Source organism: Amblyomma mixtum, chromosome 9, assembly GCF_055824585.1.
Source record: "Amblyomma mixtum isolate Tamu chromosome 9, ASM5582458v1, whole genome shotgun sequence".
Taxonomy (NCBI): Eukaryota; Metazoa; Arthropoda; class Arachnida; order Ixodida; family Ixodidae; genus Amblyomma; species Amblyomma mixtum.
The window spans coordinates 78,923,287-78,946,637 of record NC_143020.1 but is presented as its reverse complement, the minus strand read 5'-3'; the positions used below and the strand labels follow the sequence as shown (position 1 = coordinate 78,946,637).

The 23,351-nt window shown below is 43.5% G+C and overlaps 1 protein-coding gene across 1 annotated transcript in view; it reads left to right on the top strand.

Annotated features, from left to right (window-relative positions):
• Positions 1-22,505, top strand: part of LOC149329835 (uncharacterized) — a 37,094-nt gene extending 14,589 nt beyond the window's left edge. The window contains exons 9-15 of the mRNA XM_089560538.1: positions 635-777; positions 3,968-4,046; positions 13,941-14,036; positions 14,878-14,946; positions 16,568-16,701; positions 20,986-21,052; positions 22,291-22,505. Coding sequence (XP_089416664.1) covers positions 635-777; positions 3,968-4,046; positions 13,941-14,036; positions 14,878-14,946; positions 16,568-16,701; positions 20,986-21,052; positions 22,291-22,452 — 750 coding nt within the window. The 3' untranslated portion in view covers positions 22,453-22,505. The remainder of the gene's footprint in view (positions 1-634; positions 778-3,967; positions 4,047-13,940; positions 14,037-14,877; positions 14,947-16,567; positions 16,702-20,985; positions 21,053-22,290) is intronic.
• Positions 22,506-23,351: the final 846 nt, after the last annotated feature.

The following is a 23,351-nucleotide window of genomic DNA, read 5'->3' as shown; positions in this document are numbered from 1 at the left end:
GCCGTATCTGGTGCACGAGGTATCTTTTTAGAATGCGATTTTTTAGGCATTGGTCCTGTAGTTTGAGCTGTCAGGCTGATAATGATGACGGAGGGGAACGTCTCTGTCATTGGCATTTATCACTGGTAGCAGAGCGTTAAAAATATGCTTGCAAGAACAGGATCAAGAAATATGAACTAAATCTCTTAGGTGTGATTGCTGTGTTGTCAGCCGTACCCAGAATTCAGTTGTGCAATAGCGGTATAGTATATACTCCTCAAGAACGGCGCTTCAGGTTTACAGCGGACAGCGAGAAAAAAAGCTCTGGCTCAAAGCACGCACTTACCGTTAACATCTTGAAAGACGGGTGTGAAGGAACTGATGGGATGTTAGCTCGGATGATATGATGTTGGGATGCTTATTATAAGATTTTCGGAACATTGCATATGTGAACAACACGAGTACTAGTGGGACGCTATGCATGAGTGGATAAAAACCGCTGACATTTCAGCATGTGTACTGCGATTTCAAGTGAACTCTGTAGTAGCATCGGCGTCAGTGAACATGGACGGCTACTCGCTTCTTCCGCTGCGTCGCCGACGCAGATGTTGCTGCAACAACTACATGTACTTACCGCATATATTTGTTCTTACAGAAGCACGAGTTGATGTGTCCGGACCGCCTCTATGAGGCAAATAGCCTTGGCGGCAAAGTGTTTGCGGGATGTCGCTCCTCGCGGGACATGAATCCGGAGCCGAAAGCAAAACTCGGTCCAAGAGCCTCTGCACCTGTCTCAAGGTGGGAATTTATGGCTTTTGATGCGCAAAGGCTGGGTAAATCGGTTTCGAAATTTAAGATTCGTGCTTCTTGCATTGAAACCGGGGCCCAGAGTCTGCGTCAATGGAACACTCCTAGGCTTCTTCATATTTGGAAGGAACAACAGAGAATACAATATTCACAAGCTTTTTAAAGCATAGAGGGCAGACAGATGTGTCGTAGGGTGAACGAGCTGCTCATTCTGCGAGAACACCGGTACTCACAATACGAGTGCACCCACCCCGAGTCCCCGCTCCCTGCGTAAGCCAAAGGTATTACACCGCGGGGCCACACGCTATGTCCCTATGAGTCACTAGGTCTTATCCGGGCGCACACACACTCAGTGTGGAAGCTTCCATGGGGTGCAGTCGCTCCATGGCGTCGGAACCATGGCGCGCGCTCAATACTAAACCGCTGGCAAGCGCTACGCACACAGCTACAGCCATCTGCGGCCAGTGCGCGTCCGACTACGTCGTCGCCTGTTTAGTAAGCGCATGGCGAACTGCAGTACTTCGGCATATTCCTCAGACCCCGTAGCAGCAATATCAATTGCAGTCCGCAGGGGTGTGGTAGATTTAGATTTGCGCATTGCAAGGCATGTGGAGCGCTTGTCAGCGTGGTATGAACTATGCATTATGTTCAACCATTTGAGTCGAAGGGATTTACAACAAGGGAACATTAACAGATTCCCATGACGCCCTGATTATTACGCGCCCTTCGGCACTTCGATTTTTGATGCAAAGGGTAATCGCGCTCGACTTTTGAAATCTGCGGCAGTTTTCCTATTTGATGCCCTTGAGTGTCCATCATATTATATCGTTTTGCGCCTCGTGAAGCTACAACAACAACACGGGTGGGACAGACTGGTCTTCGCTGTTGCATGTGCGCCTTGCCCTCTAAGAGTAATTACGGCAGATAACAACCTCCGGCGCGCCGGCCGCCAGTTCTGACCGACCATGCTGAGTTTATCGGTCTACAGCGAATTCAATTTGTATGAGTCGCTCTCTTTAGGGCAGTATCAGCCTGCATCGCCCAACGAGGAATGGTATCGCGATACGAGTGACACACCACAAGCAGCAGGCAACACCGATTTTTACGGGGTTACGAAACAACAGTAAAATGAACTTAAAAACCTTTTCAGCAGCAACTCGACCGGTAGGAAAAGAGATCTTGTTGGAACGGTAGCTCTTAGACGCAAGAACAATTCCGTTCCACTTTTAGCAGTGAATAAAAATATCTCTAAAGGAAGAGCTACACGAGACCACACGCACGCCAACACAAAAATAAGCAACGGCTTTGCCAATGGAACAAAACAGTGCGAAGTCGTCCGCACAAAACACCGCGCGATACACCTTAGCTGGATTTGATGCTAGTGGCTGGACGACAGCCTTCGCAATCACTCCCGCCAGGTACCATTTCAACGCCGCCTGTAGACCTCACTGCAGCGCCTGGTAGAACGCAGTTCTCCTGGCACGATCCAAGAACGCCTCACCGGCGCCCGGCCCACGCCGCCTCACCCCAGACGTGCAGGGTCAGTGTTACCGCGCTCGTGTTCCTGTTTGAGCTCTTAGACGTTATTTAGGTGCTGGCGAGATCACCCGCGCGCTCTGAAGACCGTATTGCAGGCGAAGAGGTATTTCGACATATTCAGTCGTGCTTTTACTGTAATGGACCCTTTCACACACTTAAATAGCCAGACAGTCTATGCTTGGCTTGCGTATCTCTATGCGCCAGCCATAGAAAGTTACCGTGGGCTCTCGAATTTCTACATCCTTACTGCTGAAGAGTGCAGCCGCTACGGATCCTGATTAGAAGCATAAGAGGTTTTAATTTTATTACATTTGCGCTTTTCGCGAGTAGTGCATGAAGCAGAAAGCCGCAGCTAGAGAAATTGCCAAAACACTTTTTTTAGGCATTTTCGCTTTCATACTAACTTTAGGGACCATCTAGCAGCCAGGTGGTTACTTTAGCAGCACTGCTGCGCTTGTTGAAAAAAATTGCAACAAAACAATGATCCCATTTTCTTCACACCTTGGTGATCCTTGGTCACAAATTTGTTCTTTTGTAATTCAGCGTTAAAAAAACCAGAGCATGGAAATGTACTGCCAATGAAATATTTATTCATTTATTTTGATTAAGAAGCAGGATGGCAGAAAAATAGCCAACTTCATGTAACTTCTGACTAATTGTGTGTCTGCGCCTATGCTTTAAAATGAAGTTTAAGAGGTTACTTCTAAAGAGACTCCACAGTAACGCTGCACTTCTTTTAATTTCTGCACAAGCCACTTAAGTCAGATTTTATAGCTCATTAGAAAACGCGAAAATTAATCGAAAGTCGCATTGCCGAAGGAACCTCAAAAAGGCGCTACAAATTGTCCCACATCCCCGCACATCTAGTTCGTTATAAATCCTGTTATCGTTCATAGCTTGATGCAAGCAAGTCGCGCGAAAATGAGCGTTTTTTGCAGATCAGCCAAATATTGAGTTCTCCACATTTTCGCTAGAACCAACACATGGGGTTCTTGTAGGACCTAGCATCCACAGCAAGAGCTCCCCCCCTTCCCCCCCCCCCCCCTCCCCTCTCGCAAAGACCGGCATCAAACACAGAGATAGAGACAAAAGAACGTAGCACACCCTGCGTGCTCATACACGACGCAGCGTGGAACAAATGAGGATCCGTGATATCAGGAAGAAAGGTGACAACACGGTAAAGGTAGTGATAACAACGAAAATCGAGTAAATGGAGGGTCACGTCACAAAGCACAAAATTACCCCGTCGTACCGTGATATCTACTCGACTGAGTTCCAGAACGATGCATACGATGCTGTTTTGCATTTCTGCTAGACACCTGCCAAATGCAGTATATTAGCGAGTGTGCTATGCCCCTCACTCATCATAAAGGTCACCCAATATCAGGAGCCCTGCGCACATGCCAGCTTCACTGCCTGTAAATATTAATTAGAGCGCTGCATAATTACTTCCCATTACCGAGTTTTACAACACAGAATAGCGGACACGTTTGGCGGGGCTGGACTGTTTGTCTCAACTCTTCAAATTTTCTTATTAAGGGGGGTGGAATTCACGATTTTTAGTGCATTTGTTTAGCACATATTTGCAGACTTTTTCTGAAAACCCGTGATAATGAATAAAATTTCTTTTTTGATCATATAGACAAAAACAAGGGGAAGATAACTGTGCTTGGAGCAAGAAAATGGCAGTTGATGTCCAGCAACTTAAGGAAAAAGTTGATGTGAGTACCATTTAATGCATCTTTTAGATATACGTCACTAAACTAGAGTGCCGTATGTACTCGCGTATTGAACGTCCTTGTTTTTCCAGATATATTCTGAAAATTTAGGAATGTGTTCAAACCAGTAAAAAGGAAAAACGGTAAACAAGAAAGCAGTAAAAACTGGTTGCATAAGCCCTGCAGCCTGTACGATTCAAGTTCTCTATAAATGAAAATGCCCTCTTCAGTAGGGTTTCGGAGCTGGAAAGCATAGTCGACAAGCTTTGTCTCATAGCCACTTGTATGCTTTCGTTGCGGTCAGTGATGGTCTCTTAGGAAGGCGCAACTGACATCCATCTAGCACCACTGAAGCCTTTCAGCGTTTAGTGCAACCGCAAAGGCTGCTGCCACATCGAAGAGAGAAGTTCTCAGAGGCCAGGCGTCGTTTTATTGGCTATCGGATACCTCGAGGAATATTCTTCTTGGTTGCTCGTGGGCTAGCATGGGGTATAGCAATGACAACGTTCGGCAGGAATAGTTGTTTGTTTTGCGCAGTTCTTTCTGCATTAAAAAAAGGGCGCCTGGATGCATTTACTGTCACCAGCATCAGATTCCCCTTTGAAGGAACGGAGTGCGTTAATTACGCGAGAGAAAAAAATTCACTTCTTCAGAGACAGAGTAGGTGGAGCATTCTATAAGCGAGTGGAGTAAATAAATGAGTAAATGCTGTAGATCGGTTGTTCTGCAATTTAAAGGTGTAGGCTTTTCGAGTAAGAAGACCGCTCTTTTCCGCATAGCGTTGTCAGCGGTGTAGCGTATCAGAATACATCTATGACGTGCTATCTAGTAGGCATGTTAACCAATATTACTCTGCTAACTTTTTCTAATGTTATCCGCCTGCTTATTTTTTCAGAGGCATGTAGCCATCCATAAGTTATATCCTTAACTGTTTTTTCAATTTCGGCAAAGGATATGCCATGTCGCTATGGCGCAACAAATTTTATCAGCACCGCGTAAAAAATGCGTTTTATAGAAGCTTGCAGGAAACCATCCCCTCCAATGCCAATAACTCGTCTCAATGGCCAAAATTCTTTGCGTACAGAGTCGAGAACTAGAAAAAAAGTGAACAATTAAATATTAGTTTGCAAGCCTACTAGCCATCGCATCGTAGCTCTGGCTTGATGGACTACACTATTGAGAATACGACGCCAAAATAAGAGTCTTCTATCTTAAAAAGTATCTCTTTAAGAACTGTTGGATATCTGAGGTGAAACAACCAGTGCATTAAAAATTATTCACCAGTGCGACATAACGCAGATACATATATAGAGTAGACACAAACTACCTAAAATCAGAGTCGTTGCGGGTAGAGCACTGCACGGGCCTGAATTTGAGGTCCGAGCCCGGCCCGGGCCCGCGACCTGAAGCCCAAGCCCGGCCCAGGCCCGCGGTTTCAAGCCCGGGCCCGGCCCGGGCCCGCTAAATTATCGCTCTAGTGAGCCCGGCCCGGCCCGTGAATCCCGGAATGAAGCCCATCCCGGGCCCGGCCCGGCCCGTTTCACAGTAACTGAGCAAGTAGACTGCTACTACACCGATAAGGAACTGGCCGACAAAGGTTCTGAAACCGCAGTTTGGCTTAAACAAAGTTGGTTCTTTTTAACCCAGAAGGAAGTGATAAGAGTAGTTCTCGCCAGGCCCGTCTTTTGGAGACTGATCTCGTGTAGGTAGGCAAAGATCAACTCGGAAGTTCCGAGAGTCAAATAAAAAGGGCTGCATACACGCGTATTAGTCTACTCTGCGTTCCTCCATGATTGCAATCAGTTATATTCTGCCACCTGCGAAGTATAAATATTAAAGCTGCCTAGCAAGCAGTAGGATGACATTTTTTTTACTGAATGCGATCTCACAGGTTGAGCTCATAGCCGAACTGGTCACCCTTCAGCAGGAACTAAATGCTAAAAGGCTTGAGTATTTCATGGTATGTGCTTGAAGACCATATGCGTCCTAAACTAATTGTTCTTTCCTAATGCATTTCTAATAGTGTATAGGTATGTTTTGGGAACGCGAATGATCAGTGGCCAATTAAGGCCGGTTTAATTTTGCTCTTACTGCACCGCGGCGTGGAATAAGGAAACAAATAAGTCAATGAATAAAGCTTAGTCTTTTTCTCAGAGTGTACTATAACTCATAGCTCATCCGTGTCGCTGCTTCAATGCCGCAGTTCTGCACTTCACTCTGCAATATTAAATGAAAAGTCGGACACCAGCCGTTTCTGTACGGACCCAAGCCCGGCTCGGGCCCGCAGCTTTAAGCCCGAGCCCGGCCCGGGCCCGCAACTTCAGGCCCGGGCCCGGCCCAGGCCCGGCAAAATAAATCATGTCCCGGCCCGGCCCGGCCCGGGCTTTCGGGCTGGCCCGAGCCCGTGCAGTGCACTAAACTTGCGGGTATTCTTGGAAGTTATATGGAACCATTAGCGAGGTGGTAGTACTTGTCTGCTTGGTGAATGAGGCGAGCACGTGGTTTTGAAAAAAATGTTTCAGGTAATTACCCACTATTCAGAGGAATGTAAAACATACGTCCCTCGAGCTATTTTCTAAAGTGTATCATAGAATTACTCTTAAGAAGTCGGACTGAAGCGTCTATTATAACGGCGGTAAGCCTAATACCTAATCTTTGTGCATGTCCTGTGGAGACGTCACATATTGAGGCATCAGTCAATAATCAAAGGGACTTTCACTTTGGATCCCCTCACAAAGGGGAATTAAAAATGAAAGCACTCCATTTTTAAGGTGTGCTGCAGACTTTGAGAGTTTTAAAACCAACGCCTCGACAGAGTTCTGAACGCCAGATCCATAAAAGAACTGAGAAATGCTTGTTACAATTCGGGGAGAAACCAGCAACAATTATTGCTGCGTGTTATTTTATTCCGAAAGTACTGGACATAACTGTTACGCCTGGGTTATAACTGTTTCGTGGCTGCAGAGGTAAGAGAACTATCATAGTTAGATTCTGAAGCCCAACCAGTGCGATATTTTGTGTCATTTTTATATGAAAGTTACTGCCTTGATGGCAGCGCTAAACTCAACAGTAAAGGCAACTTCCGCCAAGAACAAATCCATGGAGCGCTCCTCAAGATATGCTGAACCCACACGAAGATATTCCTACCATATCCGAGTTCAAATAATATGCAACTACAAATTTATTGTGGGAGATTGGTTGTTTACTAAATCGTAGGTGGGTCTTTAGAACACATTCTTTTGGGAAAGGAATACTTTCTAGTATTTCTTAATTAGTGTATATGGTTGTTCATATCACTCAGCTTTTATAAACAATGAATTGTTTGTGTTCTCAATCACGGCGCCAGTTAATTACTTCATTTCTGATTGTTTTCGTTTCCTGTTTTCTTTTTAGGAACTCCAAGAGAAGCTCTCTCTGTTAGAACCGCCCTTGACAGAGCTTATTAAAAGACTACGGAGAGGTTTTTAGCGCATTACTTCCATGTAGCTGCTATAAATGCAATTGCCGCTGCCACTTTATACTGGTGTGATTCCACAGTTATTGTTCGCGCATTGTTTGAATGATGTATTTGCCGTTTTATGAAGCTAAAATTACCCGACACAATATCAATGTTGAGAATCCGAGATTAATATGAAATCATTAATTCCTGAAATAAAATTTTCTTCTTCAAATTCGGTATTGTTTGATGATTATGTTTTTCATGTTGCGCGAAGAATATGCTGTCTATTACAAAATTTGGGCCGAACAAAAATGAGACTCCTTTGATGATCAAGTGGGTCCGTTACTTGAAAGGCACATCATATTTGCGCGTTGCGCATTGCCGATCGATTGCTTTAAGCGCACAGAAGCTTCTTTTTTCTTCTTTATGTGCTAACAGTGTACTGGGTATTAAGGCTTCAGTACTGCATGTCTTGGTATTCTTCCTAAATTCTTCTTAGAATTTCAAGTCTCTGCATTCAAAGGTTGCGGAAATATAGGGGGTGCTTACAAGCATTGTAACACTGCGGACTACACTCGCCTCATTCAACTTTACCCGCCACTGGAGCTCCCAAATTTAGTCGCGTAAGGAAGGGCACAAACGCCACAAATCCCTAAAATAATTGTTGACCTAACATTTTATTATGCCTTACATCCAGCTACTCTGAATTCTCGTTCCTCGTGATTATATAATCACCTGTCGAAAATTATTTCTATTGCAAATGCAGAAACTATAAACGCGAATGAAGCCATGTATTCTAATATGATATGTAATGATAAAGCAGGCGCCTCAGCGGATTTATAACTGCGAGAACGAATATCCGTTAGCGCATGCCATCATCTGCTGCCTAGGCTCAAGAGGCAGCTGATATGACGAGAGCGTTTGTCCGCTCTGCATAGCTTTGATTCTCAGCCCTAGCACCCAAGACACGGAAGAACTGTGGCGACATTCCATTGAAAAGGAAAGGTTGGTATTGTTTGAAGAACGTGTTAGTTTGAGCCACCTGCTTCGGAGCGACTAGAAGAGTGTGAGATGAAAAGCGAAGAGGGGGGAAGCAGCAGCAGCGCCCCTAGCGTTGCGCGATATCGGGGAGACGCATTTAAGAAGCAAATAATAAAGGCCAATTCGTAAAGCTTAATATAAGATCATGGTGCCAACGCATAAATGATGCATGCATGGCTCGCCGCCATGGTGGCTCAATGGTTATGGCACTCGGCTGCTGACTCGAAAGACGCGGGTTCGATTCCGGCCGAGGCAGTCGAATTTCGATGGAGGCGAAATTCTAGAGGCCCGTGTACTCTTCAATGTCCATGTACGTTAAAGAATCCCAGGTGGTCGAAATTTCCTCTACGGCGTCCCTCATAGCGTGTGTCTCTTTGGAACGTTAAATCCCGATGAACCATAAACCATATCTTCACTAATATGGAAGACAGCGGTGCCTTGAGGGTCGTCATTGTGTTCGGAGGTTTCAGCAATCGGCTTTCTGAAAAAATCACCGTGGTGAGACGTGATGATGCCATTCACGACGTCACAGCATTTCGACCAATATGAACGACGTGGTGCACCTGTTGTTTTATGTAGGCGACACTATAGTACCACCTAAACAGGAAACGTTAGTTGGAGGACTGTAGCTACAAAATGATACGAGTACGCAAGATTCGCAAAATAGTTTACCTCTCAGCTATACATGCATACATGTAGGCTGGCGGTCCACGATTATTGGACATCAGTTTTAAGTGTGAGGTAACTATGAAATCCTCTAAGTTACTATTGCAAAGGTATTGTAGGTTGTGGTGCATTATACTGATTCGTAGCAAAATCTTTGTTTTAAATCTTGTCCATGGCTCACATTGAGTAGTTTGTAATGCCAGAAAAAAAAACAATTCGGAATGGTTTAGACGATCTCGAAAACATTGATAGCTAAGTAACCCAAGCCTGCTGAGGGAAGATCTGCACGCACATTGATTGTCATAATGAGAGCATAAGGTATGTGAAAAAGTGGTGATCATAAACTATTTCTCGTTGAAAAATACCATCCCTACACAAGACTGGATAGACATTCAAATTCGGACGAAAGTAAACGCATTAAAATCTCTCATATTACATATACGGAGTTGCGCTCGGAAACAGCCATGTCGGGTCTTTGGTTGGCAGCATGGAAAACGAAGAAAAGCTGGGGCATTTTCATCGAACAAATAATTATTTTACAGTTGCATGCAGTGGACTGCTACGAGATGGCCATTATATGTACTCGAAGACTGCACATCCCTGTTCTTTGTGCTTTATTATACTTGAAAGACTGATGGGGATCACCATTCTACCATTTCTTCCATAACGTCACTTCATCTTCTGAAGTAATGCGTCAAGACTGTGCCACTCAGCAGTACTGAGTCAACTAGCCGAACAGACAATGTTGACCTACATGTTCCACGGTGCCGTCATATCTTCTACGGATGCAGTAGGGAACCTCACAGGGGGACGGCAGGCTTCGAAACGATGCTCAGATACTGCCGCAAGCAGTATTCACTGGTCAGCAGTAGATATCCTGCCCAAGTACCTTGTTATCATGATGAAGTAGAGCTGCTCTAGAGTTGAATTTTTACATAGCTTAAGGGCAAATGCTCTGAGCAGCCAGAAACGAACATTTGAGCGAAATGTTCGCGGGAACGTGCATTTATTATCTTTTTGTGATGGCTGATGCCAACGTTCGCCGTCGGTAATATCGGAACGTTTGAAGCTAACATGAAAGCAAACATTGTCTATATGAATAACAGTTTTGAAAGGCCATCAGTTATAATGCAATAAATAAGCTCTGCCGAAAACCAAGAAAATTCACTGCCTTCGTCGATGCTATAAGGGGCCCGTTGTGGCATTTGTAAAGCTAGCTTTTATATAAACCAGTGCTGTATAATTTCGAGAAATATGTGACTGCATGTGAAAGCACTATTAATGTCAGATAGTTCGTCACACGGCAAGCAGTAAGAACCAGTAATGACTAACAATTGTGTCAAATAAATATGCCAGTGAATAAAACAAAACCAACTGACAATTGGAGTCTCTCAATGAATAGAGTAAGTGCCCATAAACAAAAGAGGTAGTAAATATAAATCCTCGGAGCATCGCTTTAGCATTTCACCGCTAGCACAATTCCAACCTCCTAAGGGGACATTAGCAGGGAGGCTAGGCAAGGCTCCACGCAAGAGACAAAAATGCACTCCCGAGCTTTGGCTGACGTCACATCTCGTGCGGGGCGGAAAAGCAGCGCCGGGAACAAAGAAACAATGATAAAAATACGACCGCGATATCGGCGCTATGAACATGGAACGAGCTCGAGGACTCTTTCCGTCCAAAGACGATAACTGCGACTGCGTCCGTGCGCTTGTCGGCGCTCTACAAAATGGGAATCGCCATCAAACCAGGCGTTGACGGGTTCGTACCTTACTATTTTGTTTATTATATCGTTAGGATAAAATATTTTGCGGTATTGATATTGTATACATTAGTTGAAAGTTTTGCAAGTTCTGAACAATCAGTTTATGTGACCAAGCTACAAACACTTAGAACGATCTCGAGAAGAAACATCGCTTCGGAGCTAGGTTCCACATTCGCGCGAGCGAAGTGCGTCGTTCACTCGAGGAGAGATTCTGTTGCTCGAATAGTAATAAAATGTCCCTAACATCGGGATTGCGCTAATCACTTGTTGTGTCGCAGATTGGAACGCTCAATTGCCGCAAGGTCCTGCGCTTGGTTGTTTAAGAGAACCCGCTTATAAACAAAACAACATTAAAAATTTATGCGTCCTGGTAGTACGTGCTACTTTGAAAGTATACAGAGCTATTGGTGTTCGAATCTCTCGCCATTATTTCTGGCTACTTCTCAGAAAAAAAAACGGGTGGGAATGTAAGCTTCAACAAATGGCTCACCAGTGGCGATGTCCACTTGTGTCGCGAATCACTGCCATCAGTGTTCTTCTATGGCACTGAAACAAATGTCCACTGGCCGAGAACAAAAGTAGTTACTAGCGGCCACAGTATGGGAACCTGACATGTTGCCCGAAAAAGTTAGATCCTAGAGTTTATTGTAACGTCTTATCTTCCATTACAATCAATAATGTGAAAGTGACAGCTAATCAACGATAACAACTTCGCGGCCTTTGGCCACTAAATTACCAGCTGCATAGAAAGAGCAGATGCACACAAGCTAGCGCTCAGCGACGATGTCGCTGTTAATTGCCGTTGGTCGTTGGGACTATTACGAATGCATTTAAACGTGTTACGTAAGCACATTGCTTTGATCAACGTTTGTTTTCGTTAGACAGTTTCTATATTTTGCACGTTAACTTCGGTTACTAGGAAGATCCAGCAGCTGTTTTTGTTGTTTATAACTATTGATTCAATTAATTCTTATTGAAACGCTGCTCTTGTACACTACACAGTTCTTATAAAGGGTTCTTCGTGGTTGCATCAAAATACAGTTTGTTGGGAAGAGAGTATTACTTGTTTTCCGATATGAAGGTGAAAAGACTCATAGATAAATTTTTCTTTGTTTGAGATGACCTCTGTGACAAATCAAAGACTTCGACTGAAAGCACCGCACAATAAATAGGATTATCTTTTCAAGGAGAAAATAAACAATGCTATTTTGTTCTTTTATTTCCAGCTGGTATTTAAACCTTGAGGTGGAAAACTGTGGTCCGGTCTCATGCAAAATTACTGAATGGAACTTCATGTTATTGGAGCACTGTGTGAGCTGCAACGCGGAAACAGAGATTGTCTTTACACTTACTTGTAAGCACCCCATGTGTGGACCTTGCCTTGATTCCCGTCAAATGCAACGTTGCCCAATCTGCAGGATAGAAATCGAAACAAAAGAGGTGACGTATACCGTTTTCTTTGTTTTCTGTAGTGGTGAGGAACACAGAGTTGCTTTTCGTATTTACGTGTTTCTTAGAATAATCTGTATTTGTTATTCTTTGAAACCTATTCACATATTTCCGAATGAATGCTATATTTGCAGTTTGATTTTTCGTTGCCGCTTACAAGTGAATAGTGGCAAGAATCGTCTCTGCAGCAAAGCTTCTGGCATTTGCTTTCCCACTGTACTCAGGAGGCTGCTCAGTCTCTTAGGGGCGAAGGATTGCTTAATGTTTGAAGCAAAAAGAACATTTTTTTCTTTTATAATGGAACAACTACGCAACCATGTCGAAAGTCCCCAGACAAACAGGTTTTCTGTCACATTAAGTACACGATTATTTGTCAGACCCAAGAAGGTCGAGACTCGTTTGGAGTAAGAACTGATCTGCTCACCATCACGACTCAGTGACGCTTTAGAGATGCCGCAAGTGTTAATACATGCTGCGCCCAGCACCAAGAAAACAAAACGTTTCGAAATACAGTTATCACAAATCGGAAAAGTTGCCGCGTACTATGAGGACTGCAATGCCTCGTCAGTGCAATAACGCAAAATATCAAGGACTAACTCTACCTTGCGCCAAAGTAGGCACCATGTACTGCTGAGCAAAACTTTACCGAGATCACGTAAGATTACACAATAGTACACATATGTTAGTGGTAAGACCGTTAATGTCACCACACGAGCTCGAACTTGCCGCTGTAAAGGCAAGAAGTGCTTGAAACATCATTCAGTCCTTTCTGTACTAATAATTATGCATTATTGTTGGTAACAAACTTCATAAGACCTAACTTGAGGTTTGCAGAATATAACCAGATGGTCCGAAGTTGTGCCTGACTGCAACCTAAGAAGCGCCTTCCATAGAAGCATTTGCTGCATGCAAGTTTAGTTATTCCTTAAAAGGGTGCCAAGTCAGCCTTGAAACGTCGCATTATTCCTTATTTTAGACAGTTGGCCTGATAATATTTCGTCCCTGTTGTGCTTGACGAATCCTGGCCTATATCGGCCGGAAGTGTTAGCATTTAATGCCGCTAAAGATGTAATTTGGCTCCTAAAAATACTCGATTTACTTTTTCATATGTGACACTCAGGGTGCTGCCAACTGTCTAGATCATTTCGGACCATGTAGTTAATCTAGACATAAACTAGTTATAGAAATCTGGCCTTATAAAGGACTTTCTAGTCCATTTGGGACTAGATGGTCTGGTTTTGTCTTGGAGGACAAGACGCAGATAGTTTCTGTTAAAATACAGGTAACTATACCTTTTATTTTATTACGTTGGACATTCTATTATCATCGACATATGCTATTATATGGCACTTTTGCGGTAGCGCTCACATCGTAATCATTCTTACCGTTTATGAGACCTTTCAACATGAAGAATTTCTTTGAATGGGAAGCACCTGTAAAGCTAGACACACGAAATATATGTGCAGAAGAGAAAGTGTTCAGCAAAAGCTTAGAAGTTTTAAAGCAAAGTAACCAACATTTTGTCCGTTTTGTGCAGTCCGGCACATGTCCAGCGCACGTTAACGAAGGCTTACGACATATCTACCTCGAATGTCCTGCCTGCAGCAAGGTGATGGTTTACTTCGCAATGAAAGTAAGAACAAAGTGCTGGATTTCTGATTTAAAACGTTCCCATCATGACGGCAATCTGCACGACGCCTTTTCTTAGCTAATATTCCAGGAACTGTGTGTGCCATGTTTACTTAAGGAACGAAAGTTGTTTCAGTTTGAAGAGCGCAAATCTGGGGCAATCGGTTTCTTTCTTTCTAACGTAGAAATTAACAGCTTTAAATAAAAGTGCCTACTCAAAAGCTAATGCTTAAAATTTTGCACCGCTGAATTCATTTAAGAGACAACGAAGCTCAATCATAGGTCGAAAAAATAAACGGAGCAATATTTACCTCCGGGGAAGCCAAGGGAAAGTATTGATGAACATTTGTAGACTGCAACAAGAGATACTTCTAAAGTAATGACAATTTAGAACTTTTTTTTTTAATCTTCAGATGCCTCTAAATGTTAGAAATTTTCTTAAGGTAGGTCTACGGGTTCTTGGGCTGCAGCGACCTGGATACTCCAAGAGCACAACAGTAATACTGACACGGCGACCAGTCCCTAACAAATCGAACCAAATTTTCCACCGTCACAACCTCTCCGCCGATGATTAATGCTTGAGTATATAACTCGGGACTCAAAAAGCGCGCTTTGATCAGTATACTACTTAAGTGAGTGCATGGTTCATACTACCTTTCACGATAGCGAAATTAGTGCAAATATCTCGCGAAAGTAGAAAGAACAAAGTTCGTGCAAATTTTTGGAAGAGGTGGTTTCTGCCAAGTTGGGGCTTATTTGGAGGTACCTTTATGCCTTATTTCGATATGTTCTTCATACCGAGCCATGGTGCTTAATGGGACTGGTTTCATGAAATTCCGTTTCAGATACACATATTTAAGGAGCACCCTAAAGTAAGATTGGACGCCCCACAACGCCAACTGGACATAAACCAGGTGATCGTCTTTCTACGTAGGCTGGAACCTTTTACTTTTTTTCAGGGCAAATTCACTGACAAGTGAATTGTCAGCCGTAAGCCACTAAAATAAATAAACACTTAGCAGCGCAGCAAAAGATGAGCACACAAAACTGAGACAAACGATAAGAGCATTGCGCCGTCGTCGTCTGATGCGCTAGTATATATCTCTCTAGACTGTTCACCAACTAGCCCAGAAAGCCACGCTGCTGCATAAGAGACATGTTCAAATATCCGGCGCCTAAGTGTTTTACACAAATTTTAATGAGATATACTTCACCAAGCTGCGTGCCTGTTGCTAAGCTATGAAAATTTGAACATAAGAAAATAAGCTCATCGCACAAATTTCAAAATAGGCTGCCTTACTGAAGACGGAAAAGGAATAAAAAAAACTGGTCAAGGTGCAGTCTCATTTAAGCGATCAAATGTTTATTGCTCTATGCCTTAGTGCCTTAAATATGATGGCACTACTATGCTTAGAGATCTGATAGATGATGCTTCTTAACTAAGACTTATGGTGTTCAAAATGAGGCAAGAATTTAGGAAATAAAAAAGATAAATATTAAAAATGATTTCCTGCGCTTTCTTAGGCTTACTTACGGCGCAGTATGACGCAATTTCGCGAGAAAAAGCGCATAGTTCAATGACTTAGGGCTATACGTAAAAACCTCCGATACAGAGTTTTCATACCTTTTCTTGGTACGTAAGTTATGGCAGAAAGTTAAGTGAAGGAAACAGTGCAGAAGACATCAACGTGGCACGACAACGCGCTTTGTTGTGTCACGTTCCTGTATTTGCTGTTTCCTTCACTTTCTAGCATCCACCGACTAGCCCACCAAATAGGCTACAGAAAGTTAGAGCTCAAGTGTTCGGTCATTTGGCGAGTTTCTGCCATCGGAACGACAGAGCGTTCACCAAGAAATACCTTTGTTTTTCTTCCAAAGCGAAATCATTTGGGACACTACCAAGAGTGTTAAACGGCTACGCTCAAAAGAAACGGCCGCCAGTACAATACCTAGCTTGGAAGCGTAGCGTACCAAGCACACGAAAAATTTCGGGATTCCAAAATAGCGCTCAGGACCAAATTCGTGCTATCACATCATCACGATTTTTCCCCTCTGTATCTGTTTCGATATAGTAAAGCTGTTTGCCTGGCGTTCTTCATGGCTCTGCGTCTGGAAATAAAACTCATATCTAGCCCCCTATCTTGGTTCAACCGCGAGATGTAGAGAATTTATTTATAATTCCTTACTCGGCTGCAGATTGTTTTCTTGATCCCAAAGAGATTTCAAAGCACAAAAATATCTTTTTGTGTGTCTTAAGCAATCGGTAATTATAGCTATCTTCAAATGCAGAAACAGTATTGCTCAAGCAGTTAGCGGCTGTCCTTGTGCGTTTTCAGAGGATTCCAGTTTCGGAATTCATAGATGCAATTTTTCCGGCCCCCACCTTCTGGAAAAGCTTCTACTACACATTCCGCATGCGCAGTTGCTTTCCGTTGTAATACTCTTTGAAGACTATGGATGGGGTAATTTTCATATTATTTGGTCATACAAGCATTGCTAAAATGTTTTTTTCTTAACGGCTGTATGAAAGAACAGGCGCACCTTAATAACTGTCCGACGCATCCCGTGGAATACCGAATGCGCGAAGAGCAAGGGATCCTGATGGACGATGATGAACACGTGATTCTACGCTCAAAAGAAAGTCGACGAAATGGAGTTTTGCTGCAAAGGTGAGCATTTGGGTTTTTGAAGTATGGTGGGGAGGACAGCCTGGTCTCTCGAAAGAACACTTTATAAGATAATTTGAATTAGTAATTAGAAATATACACCATACTTCTGTACATTCTCTACAGCGGGGGCTGTTTGTTGGAAATTTTTGTATTAATCAACGCCGCCTTATCAGGAGTTCCATGAAGAGCGATGTCACACGTGACGTGACAGGCGTGCCACATTGTGAAGGAGGAAATCTCTGCACGGGAGAACGTGCAGTCACATTATAGAACAGTCACGCCGATACCTATGATATTGTCCAAATAAAAGAAATCAGCGGCAAGCATCTCTCGCTGCTTTCATCGCCTTGCCCAGCACAGCTAAACGCTAGTAAAATATTTAAACTGAAAGCACGCAGAAAATTTCAAAGGTGTGTAACATGATGACAGACGCCGATATAATTTTTTAAAAAGCACAAGCTAGATCACTCAAACTTTTAAAACACTTACTGTTATCTTTCCTTTTTGAATCGGCAGTTTCCGCACGCAAAATTAACATTTCTTTGTTCACCCCCGAGGCTCTCTATAGCTGCCGAGGAAACGTAGTTATCAGGAGCGACCCGCTTTGTTTTTTGCAATATGGTGCATTTTCTGGTGCCGTCCACCCCCCACCTTTCTCTTTCTTTAACTGTCAAGTTTATGTGGAAGCAGCATAGCTTTTTTTTTTTGCAGCCGCATGGCTTCCCTTCGCTGGATGCCAGTGAGTAATTGCTCCCTTATCGCAAATCTACTAAACTTGGGGAATTCGGCTGAACATTTGACCTGAATGAGGAGCACGTCTCAGTTCTCAATAAGAGCCATGAAAACAAGCCATGAAAACAAAGAAGGTCAAGAAAAAAATGTCAACACTTTTTCGAGGATCCTCAAAAAGATCGGAGCACGCTCCAACGTAAGAATCTGCTTTCGGCTCCTGTACAAGCACACCTGCGTTTGTAAAGCAAGCAGAATTAACGCACGTGAAAAATCCCGAGAACAAGTTCACAGTCTACCGGGAAGGAATCATCTACAAGATTCCTATAACGTGCGGTGCCTGCAAAGTAGCCTTCACTGGCAGGTCCATTAATGAGCGCCCAGGAAAACGTTCCCACACGCCGCAAAGAAATAAACGCAACAATTCAGAATACCTCAACACCGTTGTCCTGGACATTAAGAGCAGTATTCAGGAAATGCACTCTAATTTATAAGCACCGAGATGAGAGCACACGTTGAAGAACCGAAGCGGTATAAATAGCGCGGGTAGGCCATACTTGAGTTTGCGCGGCATCTATCTGATTAAAAAAAAATGAATTTGGTTTTTTGGGCAATTGAGAGCGCTCTCGGGGAAGCCGACTTAAATAAAGGTGTGTTTTACTTTCCCGGGCCAGGGTCCGGTTACTCAGAGTTCCTTCTTAGCAATATTCTTAGTTTTCCTTCCATATGTCTTTATCTGTGATTTCAAAAACTTCTTTGGTCATTTTATCTTTGATGTCTTATATTTTAGTGTTTTATTTGCCCTTTGTTATTAGTTGTTTTTTTGTTTCTCTCTGTCATATCAGCCTTTCTGAGTATTTATGATCGTTTTTGCGACCCCGCTTTTCTCGAGGTTACTTTCCATCCGGTCTTCGACTTGTTGGCTTGCACAACTGGATGCAAGCTCCTAACGGTCTCTTAAATTCTCGTCTTCGTTGCCTCGGATTTTGGCGGTAGTATTGTACATCTCCTTGTCGTGATGCTTCTCCGTAGGTGCACATTCCAGTCAATGTTGATTACATATTCGCGCAGTCTGAGGCGGGCCACAATGTCCGGTGATTCGGCTTCGATCGTGTGGGAAAGTGTCAATGATCATAGGAAATGTCATAATTTGCCTATTGCCCCTTGTTTCCAAGAGCACTTGCTTTTTTTCAGTTTTGTCTCCCAAGAGGCTTTTTGCGCGTTATTAATTCGACCGATTGACAGCCTTTAACTAAAGCCGAAAGCGGCTGTTTGTGAATGTGTCCTCTTCTGATGTGTCTGTTGCCGCGGGACAAGTCTTCGGAAAGAATGCATCATCATCTTTCTCAAACGTTTACGCTCCTGGTTTAACAAGGGCCATGCGTATCTGTTACAAATATCATAACATAATTGTAAGGATCTTTACTCCATCAGAAAAAAAAAATAACAGGCAAAATAATGAAAACAAAGCATACTCAGGAGTAACTGTGTCACCACCAGGATGCTCGGGACAAAGTGCGAATTTCCTTCAATCAATAAAAATTGGAACGCAGACATGGGCCGTTTTAAGAACGCCGCCGACCGTCAGGAGAATGTAGGCAATGAGGGCAGCCTACAATATGGCAAATATGGTTGCACTGTGAACGGACCACATTGCGCAAATCTTCCATATTGTCTCAGTTCTTAGGATGAACTCTCAGAAGGGTACACAAATCAAGCCTATATGTAAAATAAAGTGAACTTTTTTGTCCGCTGAGAATCTCACGAGAGCAACTTCGGCTCATGTAGCTCTTGAAATACCAGCATCGGCCCACTGTGGCGTGCCCATTGTTTATAGACGCAAGATCAAATCAAATTGCCCCCCTATAACCCCAATCAGTCTATGTCGGTACTAGAAGGTGTAACCAAGATTAAAACCAAACGTTCGCCCCCAAGTGCTGTGCAAATCTTTTAGAAGCAGGAGCGACCAGGTGGCATTGTGGGACGGCCACATTTCGAAATGAAGAGTTAATATGAGCTGCTTCACACAGGCCGCCTACAGAGGTTCAAATTTCGGTGATATGTGCTCAGCTCACAGAAAGCAGATGGGAGGCCCTGTTTCAGAACTCAGATTGATGCCATATGGGCTCCCCTTTATTGGACATAAAGAGGCCCTACTTCGTAGCTTACTTTGCTGAACATGTGGAGACATGCTTAGGGAACTGAAGGGGTCGTTCAGACTTACGTATTAAGAACGCCAAGCGCAGAAAATGTTGCTGCTTTTTATTCTGTGGTGTTTAGGAATGAGAAATGTGTTGTGCAATTAAAATTACGGCTGAAAGATAATTAGATAGTAGAAGGAAAATTAACAATAGTGTATCAGTGCGATCCAAACTAAGAATTCTTGCATTTTGCGTACGGTGCTTTCCAACATGAAGTACGGCGGTGGTTGTCCAATGACGTACTTTAGGAGGCATTTTTGTCTCATGATACCTAACCTTGAGAGCGTTCACGAGCGCCAAGCTAATTCAAAGCGGTGCAGATAGAATGTCATTTCATTACCACGAGTATCACGCAGAGCGGGATCGAACGGCGAGGCTGTCAGCTGCGCTAGAACCTTTTAGACCGCATCTATTAGGCACCCGCTCCTAGATGCTTTGTCGTAGTTGTCGGCGTAACCGGTTCTTCACATAACAGAGCGAAACCCACCTGTTAGGTGGCTGGCACGGGAAAGTCCCGGGGAGCAACCAGCCGCGTGACATCCCACCTTCCAGCCCTGAAGAGCTTCTCTCAAATGTTACATTACCGGCTATCGTAATCGTGTGTAATTTTCTTATGCTGCATGCGGCATCAATACTGTCAGAACAGAGGCCGCCGCTGATCTGTTGAGTAGCAAGTGGTAAGGAAATGAAAGCGTACCTAATGACATACATGCTAAGGAAGCTAAAAGAAACAGAAAGCAAAAAAAGATACGGGAATGCTTCTGTTTCTTGTCATTTCTGTTGTTGATCAAATGGAAATAAGTTTTGTAATGATTACACTGCTGAAACACAATTTATTAGAAAATAAACAAAAAAAAACATCCATATCCCACCTGTCGCATCCGAACCCTCGACCTCCGTACGACGTCTCGCAACAGTAGCACCCGTAAGCCACTTTTCCGTTAAGTAGCGAGTGGAAGTATCTCACAGGCACAAGGAAGAAGGCGACGATGGCAAAAGTCCAGAGGTTAACCGACTAAAACGCCCGGTTATATACTATGGACATAAGATAATAAACTTATTTAACCAGAGACAGAATCAAGAGGTGTTTAGAACTTGATGTCCATGGAAGGTCGCTATTGTCATTGGTCCGTTGTGTCTTATAACAATGAAAGATGTGCATATTCCGTCTGCCTCATGGGGTTCTGTCTAGGTGGTGCACCGGCACATGCAGGAATATTGCGCACATTACTGTGCGCATCTACCTACATTTGGCGGAGTGCATGGAAGCATCATCTAAATATTTTTCTGTGAGAATGGTTTTGAAAAGGGGAATAATCAAGTGCGCCTTTTATTTCTTGTATTCGTACTACAGAGTGGAAGGGAGTGAAAGACGCAAGGAAATCGAGCAAGAAGTTGAACTGCTTAAAGACATAATAAAGGTAGGCTATGCTCTCAAGTTCACTATAAAAAGTGTTGCCTAGGTCAAAGTGTTCTTACCAGCACTTGCGGTCCAAAAGGAATTGCCGAAAAAACTCTCGGTGCCCTGTCTGCTTGTGGCTCTTCGAGATTGTCAATGCCACCGTTGCTTGTAGTGAAACTGCGCCAGGCTCCCTCAGAAAACAACTTAGGTAAAGAGGGCCGGTGGGGTATATGCGTTGCTCTGTCAGCTTCAGCACTGTTAAATATTAGCCAGCTGGCATTCTTTTCAACAAATATTTGCTCCACGTTATTGGATACGATTTGCCTTAGATTCAGTTCGGGCAGAATGAGAAGTACAGGGTGTGTCAAAAGTTTTCGGGCAACAGCGTGTCCTTTGTATCAGTATAGCTGGGGAGTTAGGACACCTCGAAGAGCAAAATTTCTCTAAAAAGTTTCAAATTGGTGTCACCTCTGGCGAACTTGACAGGTTTCTACACATCTTAAGTGACACGCTGCAGCGCTGAAGCCCAGACCCTGCGGCCTGGTAACATTACACCAAACCTGTAACCTAAAAGAGAAAGACAGTTGTTCTGTTTAGGTGTAATGAATGGCTTGTATACCAAGCTGTCGTTATCTGTCACACGATTTTTGAAATGCTCAAATCATTTCACACATACCTCACTTCCTTGTACGCACCGCTACCTTTCAATTTCTTCTTTTACCGTTTCATATTTTCCTTGACTTGACAGCACTAAAATCTATGAAAACCAGTTTCCCTAACCAGATGAACTCCATATAACCAGAAAACTTCCAATATGCAATGTTTGGCATGCAATTAATTTCTAATTTGTGATCCACGAAATTACAGATACATTTGAGGCCCCCTTCTGGCATCTGAAAGTTGTACAGAGCATGGATGCTTTCTAAAATATTTCCCCTTTTTTCACGGAACATTTTATTAGAATAAAATCTGATTTAAGGTGAACTAAGTTAGCTAATGCTAATATTCAACCACGTTTTGCACGTCAATATATGAAGGAATTTGACTACGAAGGAATTTGAAACATGCCTGGAAGCTAGCAATCAACTGCTTACACGAAGATGCATCTCTGCTGGATCATTTGTGGCTGCGGGTACAGTCCTCAATGCACTCTCACAATCAAGCATTTTGCCGTGCGAATAGTCCACTATAACAAACATTTTACAGAATGATTGTGTTTTATTTATTGATACACTGTCGTTCTGGTGCCACTTCCAGAGAATACAAGAAAGGATTGAGAGCCTGGAGACGCGACTTGTGACCCACCGCCACCTTCAGCCCACGTCCCAAACCCACCTGCCCTCTTCAGAAGTGCCAGCCGCCACTAGCCTAACATCTTCTGCACACCTTCAACATTCAGAAAAGTTCTGTCGCCTGTGAGAGGTCACGGCTTGATATAAAGGCCTTCATTGTAATAAAAGCACTGAAGAAACCATCGAGAGTAAATCATGGTGATGAATGCCTGTGGGTCAAGTGCAGGTTTTGGGCAAGAAGCGCCAAGGTCAGGGTGCTTTGCTCTATTCAAGTTGTGGTCAACAACAAATTTCCTAAGCAATGTTTTTAACCAGGCTTACCAGATATCTTTCTATCAGATGAAAAAGAAAATGATAGTCTTAAGAGATATTGAACTTACGAAACTGCCGCCACATGCAAGTGTAAAATAGTGTGTCTAAATTATTATGCTAAGGCTCGACGCCTGCTTTAGGAGCGCGTTTTGGTTGCCCAAACTATTAATGTTGTTTCTTAAAGTAAACGGAAAAATATTTCAAAATGGCAAACTTATTAATGTAAATACAGTCGAAAAGACTGGAGGGGTCGATTAAGATCCGCTTCAAGGATACGACGCGATAGGCTTAATGAGTTAATGCGCATTAGTGCACAATTGTAAATCTCGGCTTTATATACATATATCTCGGGGAATTTCCATATGACTCCTGGCGCAGTGGTAGAGCAGTTAAGCGATGCGTCACTGCCCTGTGACGGCAGGCGCTGGCACCGGTGGGGCTACTGAGATCCAGGTTGCTCTTCCCGACCAACCTCTTGCGAACAATCGCTATTTAACTGCAACCTGACAAAGTGCTCAACTTCCACAAAATCCAGTGTGCAGGCTGTATGACACCACTAGGACACATGACCCTGGTGCCCCACCTAAGTTGCCGGAGCAACCAGTCGCTCCGGCTACGAGGCTGCAAACGGTCGCGAAGGCCAACGCCGGATAATGTTTTTCGGAAAGGGGGGTACTGCGAGTGTGCTACACTACAAAATGCTACACTTTAGCA